Genomic DNA, 11,261 nt, shown 5'->3' with positions numbered 1-11,261 from the left:
ATCTCCCACCTGTGTAAAAAAAAAAACTCTGACACAACCCTCAACACAAAATCCCCCAGGACCCCCCCCCCCCTGTATCATTTGACACACACTATATTGTAGACTCGTTGCCCTGTTACTGCCGTTTGGACTAAATATGCGGTTGTTTGAAAATCCTTTATTGTGGGTTTAGTGTTGCCATTAGAGTGAATAAAATTCTAACGTTAACTCTATATTTTTTAAACAGATTAACTTCTGGAAACTTGCGCTTTCTGTTACACTAATTTTCACTTTCCCCACATGAGCCATTGATCAGAACTACCGATGCAAATATAATTAATGATTATTTAATAAAGGAAAAAAATAAAACTTTTTAACGAGAACCATGTGTCTGGTGCGATCCCGCTAGTATACATACATTTGGTTTCAAACTTGTCGACTTTAGCCGCAAGTCTCCTCGTTGTATCACATCCAGTCCAATTCTTTTATGGAAAAATAAAGTTCCAGCATGGTTAAATACCAGATTCAACCAGGTATGTGGTAGGCAAGCAAAAGTAATTTCTGATCTTTCCACAGATTGGGGTAGGAATTCAATATACACTGATGGTGCCACAAACCTTATTTGCCATTACGGCAATATCGTATTGTGACGTCATTGTCATTTTGTAATTCTATCAATTCCTCCTGAACATCATCATCCTCGCAATTGACTGCATCGACCTCAAACGGATTGCTATACCAATTTGGAATATTCAGCGCAATAACATCTTGAAATCACTCCACCGTTATAGTGCAATGATTGTAAATAGTTGCGATATGTAGTTAAATCCTCATCAATCAATTCATCATTCAAAGAGTCAAGTTGTGGAAATTGATGAAATTGACGTTTTGGAATATTAGACAACACCAATTTCGAAATGAAAATAGTGATAAATGATTTACAATCAACGGGAGTTTTTCTGTTCCCTTGCAATAACTTATTTAAATCATTTAATTTTGTGAATATATCACAAAGAAAAAAGACATCTCACCTTCCAGCCATCAGTGGAGTATCTTCAAAGAAAAAGATATATGAAACAGTTCAACACAGCGTAAAAGACGGTTTCCTTTTGACAGCCACCGCACTTCGGTATGGTATAAGAGTTTAGTATGATCCTCATCATTTCTCAGAGTTGATGGAGAATTCGATCAGACAAGGGACTGGACTTCAATTTGTTCACAGTCTTGATATCTAACTGTAACGCATCATTCAAACTACTGTTCATATTTTTTGCCACTAAATGATGCCAGTGTACCAAGCAATGAACAGTTAGTATCTGGTGGGAAATTTCACGCTTAGGAGAGATGAAAAACCTCTGTATCTTCCTATCATCGAAGGGGCTCTATCAGACGCAGAGGCAAGAATATAACTGAGTGGGATATTATGTCCAAAAAGGAAAGATTTGAGAGTGTAAAAAATAGTTGCACCTTTTGAATCAAGCGGCAATTTCTCTGTGAGCAGCATTTCCTCACTGGGTCGAATATTTTCGCTGCTATACTCAACATATACCATCATTAAACATTGATTGTCCACAAAAGTTGACTCATCCACTTGTATAGAAATTTCAGAACGTTGAAGAATATTAATGAGCTGATGTTTGAGATCGTTGGCCATTTCATCAATGCGTCGAGAAATTGTGTTATTACTAAGTGGGATCATCATAATGTAATCTGGTTTTTCGTGCATAACGGTAGACAAAACCTCTTCGATAACTGGGCGAAGTAATGTTTCTCCAATAGTTTGAAACTTCCCAGACTTAGCAACAAGCAATGCAATGTTGTACGATGTAATCAACCCATCATTCTCCTGTTTACTAGTTTCCTGGAGTAGCGTGTTGAATGTTTGTATTTGCTTTTTGAAAGAGGAGCTCAGTTGCAACAAGTATAACAATGGCTTGTCCTTCTTGTCAGAATGCTTTGCTTCAAAGTGATACTTCAAGTGTGAAGGTTTCATTGCTTCGTTGGACAATGTGATGGCAAAGAAGGCACATTGGTGACTGACAGTTCTGAGGAAAGGGAATAAATTCAAACTATAAATAATCACTACTGTACTGTCGATAAATTTTCTTGACTGGAGGCATCAGTAAAGTGAAAATGTGAAAACGGATTTCTACAGACGGCGTCAGAAAGGCAGTATGGTATTCCCAAAGAGAAGAATTAAATAGAGCAGAGTCAGATGGCACGTCTTTACTGGAGCAAATACAGATCTGGTTTCGTTTGGCTGCCAGCATTTCAAAAATTAAAGTTTATCGAAAATTTTAGAATTTGGTGCATAAATGTACCTTTCTAAGCTAAATTGCCGGAGTTATTCAACTTTTTCCAGAAAATTGTTTTTAAAAAGTATAATTACCATCTTTGAACTTCCACAAATCCAAAATTTTATTTTGGTTCGCGGGAGCAGCTGCCTTTCGAAGCCTCATATTGTCGTTATTTGTTCGAAATGAGGAGTAGATGGGCAGCCGACAACTGATGAAGGGTCGATCTTAATGTTACTTGTCTTGTTTTCCATTTGTTTCTCTCGTTGTTCACATACCCAAGTTTGTCTTCGTACTTCATGTTGTTTTCGTATATCATGTTGTTTACTTTTTGTGACGTCCTGTAGCCATATGTATATATATATATATATATATATTTATAAACATAATTAAGGGATCAGCAAGCATTTGCTTCACCATATACCGAAGTTCAGAAATAGCAGCTAAAAAAGCTGAGACTCCAACAGATAGCATTACCTGTAACTCACAAAGGCAAAAACAAGAAGAAAAAAACAATGAAAACTAACCATTTAAAGTTAATCATAGACGCCTTTCTGGACTATGAATGATAAAATTCAATTTCCGTCATCGGTATGATATTCCATTAGTACATTCGACTACGCTAGCAAACCGCGCAAGTATGAATGAATGAACATTATGCCTCGACACAATCTGAAAGCATAACCGAACTTACCTCGGCCAGCCATTCCACTACTTCCTCCTCAAGAAATTACCATGTGCGTTACAAACAATACCGCAGAAGCTTTGCGTTTACTATCAGGGAGTGAATAATTATTACAAATTAAAAGGGTATTTCTGAACTTCGGTATATGGTGAAGCAAATGCTTGCTGATCCCTTAATTATGTTTATAAATGGATGGGAACTTTTAAATAAGTTCTCCACCGATAATGGTGCTTACATACCGAAGGGCTTGGTAGAAATTGTTAATTGTTGATTTATTAATAAATTAATAAATTGATAAATCTTTACCCTTTTAATTTGTAATAATTATTCACTCCCTGGTAGTAAACGCAAAGCTTCTGCGGTATTGTTTGTAACGCACATGGTAATTTCTTGAGGAGGAAGTAGTGGAATGGCTGGCCGAGGTAAGTTCGGTTATGCTTTCAGATTGTGTCGAGGCATAATGTTCACTCATTCATACTCGCGCGGATTGCTAGCGTAGTCGAATGTACTACTGGAATATCATACCGATGACGGAAATTGAATTTTATCATTCATAATCCAGGAACGCGTCTATGATTAACTTTAAATGGTTAGTTTTCATTGTTTTTCTTCTTGTTTTTGCCTTTGTGAGTTACAAGTAATGCTATCTGTTGGAGTCTCAGCTTTTTTAGCTGCTATTTCTGAACTTCGGTATATGGCGAAGCAAATGCTTGCTGATCCCTTAATTATGTTTATAAATGCATGGGAACTTTTAAATAAGTTCTCCACCGATAATGGTGCTTACATACCGAAAGGCTTGGTAAAAATTGTTAATTGTTGATTTATAAATAAATTAATAAATTGATAAATCTTTACCCATTTAATTTATATATATATATATATATATATATATATATACATACATACATACATACATACATACATACATACATACATATGTATTATATGCATATATATATTTATGTTTTATTTATATTATTATATGATTGAACGCCACGGATACATTTCCAAGTAAGTTTATATATATATATATATATATATATATATATATATATATATATATATATATATATATACATATATATATATATATATATATATATATATATATATATATATATATATATATATATATATATATATATATATATATACATATATATATATATATATATATATATATATATATATATATATGTATATATATATATATATATATATATATATATATACATATATATATATATATAAATATATATATATATATATATATATACATATATATATATATATATATATATATATATATATATATATATATATATATATATATATACATATATATATATATATATATATATATATATATATATATATATATATATATATGTATATATATATATATATATATATATATATATATATATATATATGTGTGTATGTGTATGTATGTATGTATGTATATGTATGTATGCGTGTGTGTGTGTGTGTATGTATTTATCTGTGTATGTATGAAAATATACATCTGTGTTTGTGTGTGTTTGAGAGAGAGAGAGAGTGAGAGAGAGAGAGAGAGAGAGAGAGAGAGAGAGAGAGAGAGAGAGAGAGAGAGAGAGAGAGAGAGAGAGAGAGAGAGAGAGAGAGAGAGAGAGAGAGAGAGAGTACATTTGGACATAACAGTGAGGAGAAAAATATCCAATATCTTGAGAAGCGAAAAAATATTTAATGTTGGGACCTAAACACACTTGGTTGATAATTTTGTGCACGAATTTTTGTGTATGTACAACACCCTTAAATCTTTGGGGAGGGACGATGACGATCTTAATGATGATGTTAAATATTATTGATGACGACGACGACGACGACGACGACGACGACAATGACCTTGATCATGATCGTGATGACTGCTAAAATTATTAACATTTATATAAATACCCCGCTCCTCCTCTCCTCTTTTCCCCTCCTCTTCCGCCCACCTCTCCTACCCTCTACCTCCTCCTTCCTCTCATCATCATCATCATCATCATAACCACCACCTTCAATACTCTTATGAACCACAACATTAACATTAATGAGCAACAATTGAACGGACTGACAGCAGCAGCTGTAGTGGTAGCAGCAGCAGCAGCATTCAACAAAGTTACTACAAACCCTGTGATAATAGTAGTTTTTAAGTTCGTGTTTAGCAGAAGATGATCAGCTAATATTATAAATCACGTGGTTAATTCTATACCAGAGCGTTTTTAGAGCCGGAAATAACGACGTGTTAGTTCTAATTAGCAAGCTATCGGAGACATAAATGAATGTCCTTAAGCCTTATTTATAATTCGCTTTGAGTGACATTGTCGTCTAGAGCAGAAACATAATCCTTGGGTTGTCTTCCATCTTTGATTTCTTGTCACACCACTGAGAACCCTCTCTTCCTTATTCTCTCTCTTCTTTACTCTTACTCACTCTCTCTCTCTCTCTCTCTCTCTCTCTCTCACTTAGTCTCTATGCCGTTGACATCACCAATCTAACATTTGACATTTGAACTCTGTAAAGGCTGTTTGTCTGTTCATCAATCAGTTTAGCTGTTTGTCTGCATATTCATTATAACATCTGCTCTGATATTTTTCTCGTCAGTGATCCACATCCCCATTACGTTGCAACATTGCTTTAATTATTCATAGACTAATGCAGGGAGAGACTCAATAGTTATTAATAAATTACTGGACTGATGCATTAGCACTATTTTGCTATAGTACTGTACTACACACTACTACAGATTATATCAATAAAAATTTTAGCCAACGCTGTATGCATATGCAAATATATATATATATATATATATATATATATACGCGGTGTGCACGGACACGCACATACACACACACAACCATATATGCTTATAGATACACACACATTTATACATACACACACACACACGCACGCATACACACGCATATGTATGTACTATGTTTTTGGCAGCTAGACCGATTAATATATTCTTTTCTACTGTAGGAAAAAGGCTCAAAATTTTCTGGGAGGGGGCCAGTCGATTAGATCAACCGCAGTACGCAACTAGTACTTAATTTATCGACCCCGAAAGGACGAACGGCAAAGTCGACCTAGGTGGAATTTGAACTCAGAACGTAAAGACAGACGAAATACCACCAAGCATTTCGCCCGGCGTGCTAACGTTTCTGCCAGCTAGCCGACTTGACCGATTAATATTTTACCGCTGCATTGATACAGATTTATTCAGTGTTTACTGCACAATATATGTATGGATTTTTGCTTTCATATGAACACTGTATACAGACGGGTATAAATGCTGCACTATTATGTACAGTATCTTTTTGGACTGGAACGTTTTTTTTATTTGGCTTCAGTTTCATTCTGATCTAGTAGACCTATAATCAAAGTATTTCAATCATGACTAGCATCCTTCGTCTTCCAGATAAGACTGTACAATGTGATTTGAGATGGATTTAGCAGTTGTATCTTGAGCATATACCATTATAGACTGCAACGTATGTCATTATAAAATATATGCATCTCTGATTCTTGAGTATAGTTATGAGGGCCATAGCAATAAATGAAAGCTTAATATTTGAGGTTACTCTTGAATTTCGACACTATCATACGTGCAAGTTTATACACTGTATGTAAGAGGTAATGCTTATCCCCCATTTAAATGTGGATGTTCTAATAGAACAGACTATACTGTTGTAGTTTCCATGAGAGAAACTCTTATATTTGCTTTTGGTGTAAATTGCTCACCAGAACACGTGATTTCGCCCTTCTTTGGTCTTGTCAGTGATGGACGCTCGGTCGCTTAGAGGTAGCAGCGATTCCTCCCCGCCAGCGATATATAGAATAACAATGCCAGAACAGGCGTTGGTGTTGCGATTAGCTTGTTAAAGAATATTTGTTAACAACATGGACAGTATTAATACCGAGGTGTAATGTTTATTCCTACTTAAATATGGATAGAAAGCTCGAAATCACGCGAAGTGGTGGTCTCGGTGTTGGGGGTGACAGGCTTTTATCTCCCCGCTAGCGATATAAACAAAAGTGCATTTTGCACCAAAAAAACAATATCAAGGTTTCTTTCATGATAACTGCCGTTATAGACTGTTCTTAGTGAACAACCATGTTTAAGTGGAGATAAGTATTACCTCTCTGCCGCTAATAAATACATTTAACTGTATGTAAGAGGTTATGAATTGCTCTTGGCAAGGGGAGAAAACCATGTCTCTCAATAGATAGAGGTTTTAACTCTATTCTTGTCCGCAAATGAGGGAATTTGCCTGTACTCATCAATAGATTCATAATAGTTAATATCAACGTCGGGATGAAAGATTTTGTGCTCTTGTATAATATGGATGACAATAGCTAGCGTTTTGCGCAAGTAACTGCTTTCTCTGCATGACTTGTAATATTTAAAGTCTGAGCTTTAAAAGTACGTACTGGAGTAGTTCATGTACACCTGATTCGCTGTTTCTGTCTAACATCCACACTATCGGGAATGACTCGTCTAGAAGGATTTAACAACGTCTTTCATTGGTTTTACTATGGTGTATGGAGTCAAAACAAGAACCTGATATGTTAAGAGGCTGAATCGAAAACACCATAGATCGACAACTTGTTGTAGCTAGTACCCTGACGATTTTGAGCCTACGTTTAATCAATTATGAATTCTATTACACATACATATAAACGCGCATACATACATACATACATACATACATACATACGTACGTGCATATGCATATACATACACACATACATATAAATATACATACATATGTATATACATATATATTTGTATGTATGTGTATATACATATATATTTGTATGTATGTGTATCTATATATATATATATATATATATATACATATATATATATATATATATATATATATATATATATATATATATATATATATATATATATGTGTGTGTGTGTGTGTGTGTGTGTGTGTGTGTGTGTGTGTATATAAATATAAATATATATATATATATATATATATATACATACACATATATATATACTTGTGTGTGTGTATATATATATATATATATATATATATATATATATATATATATTTATTTATATATTTATATATATATATATATATATATATATATATATGATATATGATGTAATAAAATAATGTCGTTAGATGTGTATAGAAACGTTATCTAGCAAAGCAAGTTGAAAGGCGATATATTTATTAGGTGTTTGTAGATCTTCATCACTTCTTTCACTTTCTTATCCATCTCTTTCTCTTTCTTTCTGTCTCTATCTTTTTCTTTCTTTCTCTCTCTCTCTCTCTCTCTCTCTCTCTCTCTCTCTCACACTCATACACACACACTCTCGCACTCATAAGCACACACACTCACACACTCACACACACGCACACACTCATTTTTTTCTCATTCCGTTAGCTACGTTCGCATTGCCACGTATATTCTCACCTTTCGACTTTTTGTTTCGATGTCATTTGCCAAACATAACACTATAACACTTCGAATGTTATAGTATATATATATATATATATATATATATATATATATACATATATATATATATATATATATATATATATATATATATATGTATATATATGTATATATAAATATATGCGCATATATATATATGTATATATATATATATATGTCTATATATATATGTGTGTATAAATATATATTTCTATGTATATATATATATGTATATACACACATACATAATACATACATAAAATACTTCTCTAAGTTATTATTATTTCATCTCATTCGACCAATAAAACTTCCTTAACTACTTTTTAATCACTTCTTTCTTCTTGTCTTCCATTTTCTAGAGCTTGTGTCTTCAATGTTCTGTCTTCTGTCTCTTCCTCTTCTGTTTCCTCCCCTCTTCTTCCATGATGATGATGATGATGATGATGATTACGATGACGATGACGATGATGACGACGACGACAGTGATGATTGCGATGATGATGATGATGATGATGATGATGATGATGATGATGATCATCATCATCATCATCATCATCATTTCCTTCCTTCCTTTCTTCCCTCCTTCCTTTACTTCTTACTCCTTTCATTCGTTTCATTTTCCTTTCTTCCATTCTTCCTTCCTTGTAGTCACATTCACATCCATTCTTCTTCATATTTCCTTCTTTGTTTTTTTTTTCTCTCCGCTACTTTTTCTTTCCTTTTTTTTTTTAATTCACTCAGAAGTATTCTTGCTAAATGGTGACAGTAAATGTAAAATTCTGCCAAGCCATTTAATCAAATACAAAACTATTGCTCTTTCTTAATCAAATGAAAAACTCTAGTTTATCACGATTTGCACATCTTTAATACTTATTATCCAATAAAAACTGCCGCTTTTTTCTGTTACCGACTAATCTGAAATATCTTCTATCAAAATAGAGATCTTTGCGTACTTGTTATTTAATTCCAAACAACGATTATTACTGGAATTGCATCTTAGCGAGATATCAACAATAAAGATCGATCGAATATGTCACATGGGAGAGAGAAAGAGAGAGAGAGAGAGAACGAAAAAGACAGAGAGAGAGAGAGAGAGAGCGGGAGAAAGGGAGTGAGAGAAGAAGAGAAAGAGAGAGTCGATTAATCGTACGATATTTTTTTCAAAAGTTGTTTTTTTTTCTTACTGATGTATTTTATATATATGTTATAAAATCATGAGGAGAAGTGTATCACATACAAAATCTAGTTTATCGATGCTCACCAATGCAAAATGCGAAATCTAATTATATCATGTAGAAAGTTTCTCTATGGGAGGGAGGAAAAATCCTCATTATGATTTGCTAAAATGGAACTTTTGTCATGTAACAGAAATTGTGTGTGTTTGTTTGTGCATTTGTGTGTGTGTATGTGTATGTGTGTGTGAAATATATATATATTTATTGTATGTATGTATGTATGTATGTTGTATGTATGTATGTATGTATGTATGTATGTATGTATGTACGTATGTACGTACATACGTATATGTACATCCATGCATACACATATATAAAAGTAGTAGTATTCATTACGCTCACATATATGCGTATGTGTATGTGTATAAGTATGTCTGCCTATCTGTGTGTGTGTGCGTATTAGCTTGTTCATCAAATTTGTAGATATCTACCAGTTGCAAATAAAAACGAAAAAAAAAGCAGAAAAAGAGAAAGAAAGTCTGAGAGAATATTTCTCCATTTATTGGTTCTGGTAGAGAAGTATTTGCTACAGACCACACATACTAATATTCGGTTACACCAGCTTTGTCAGTGGGTGATTGTGATCTTCGCTTTTAGCTGTTTGGAAGGTGGTGAAAATTTGTGTTCATTACAAAGATGCTGTGTTCAGAGCATTTCCTTCAAAGAAGGAAGTAACTGCTGATACATGATTCCACTTCATAATGTTCGATATTTGGAAGAAATGTAGATAATCAGTAGATGCTAAACTAGCGGAACTTCTTTTTCTAGACGCCACAAAATATCACTTGCGTGGCTCAGTTGAAAGAGTATCATAGAAGATATCTTTCTTTGGACCATGGCTTCTAGCCTTGCATGATAGTTGCTCCTTCAATGGCTTGCTGTTGCAAACTTTGAAGCTGTAAAATTGTAGGAATTTTTGGAATTTAACTTTTGTTTCCATGCCTCGTTTTTATGAAATATAAACCTACCACTAACTATACACAAACGTAGGTATGTAAACATTGGATAAGCGTTGGTTACTCAGAGTTCATTCGACATATGATAGGCCTTGTCTTTTGACCTGCAGTGTCTGAAAATCACCATTCTCACCAAGTAAGGTCAGTACGATCGCTAATTTGTCGTTGACAAGCTCGTAACAGAGAATGTTGTAACACAAACAAGTAACCTGGCAGTACACAAACACGAACACAATGACTCGCCCAGATACACACACACACACACACACACACACACACACACACACACACACACACACACACACACACACACACACACACACATTTATATATATTGTTAGTTGGTACTTCACATTGTTGATAGGTTTTTTTTTGAAGGTGCGTCGTTAAGGAAAACGATGGAAAGCGAAACCAATTTTACCATAAGCTCGATGAGAGAAACGAGTGAAATTTCTTCGAGATAGTCAAAACTCAACAGCATCTAGAAACACATGTTTAATCTTCATGTATTCAAGAAAATTAGTAAGATAATAATTTGCTTTAAAAAAATCATATCCAATTTTGGTGTCGTAGATTCTTTTCACCAATTTATTGCATTCCATGTAACATTTGTACATATTAA

The 11,261-nt window shown here is 33.7% G+C and overlaps 1 protein-coding gene across 1 annotated transcript; it reads right to left on the bottom strand.

Annotated features, from left to right (window-relative positions):
• Positions 1-1,288: 1,288 nt before the first annotated feature.
• LOC106874723 (zinc finger BED domain-containing protein 5-like) lies at positions 1,289-1,972 on the bottom strand. The gene has a single exon (XM_014922553.3). It carries the CDS (start codon positions 1,970-1,972, stop codon positions 1,289-1,291), a length of 684 nt encoding a protein of 227 aa, XP_014778039.3.
• Positions 1,973-11,261: the final 9,289 nt, after the last annotated feature.

Source organism: Octopus bimaculoides, chromosome 3 (genome assembly GCF_046866305.1).
Source record: "Octopus bimaculoides isolate indiv1 chromosome 3, ASM4686630v1, whole genome shotgun sequence".
NCBI classification, from domain to species: Eukaryota; Metazoa; Mollusca; class Cephalopoda; order Octopoda; family Octopodidae; genus Octopus; species Octopus bimaculoides.
This window is presented reverse-complemented; position numbering and strand designations above follow the sequence as displayed.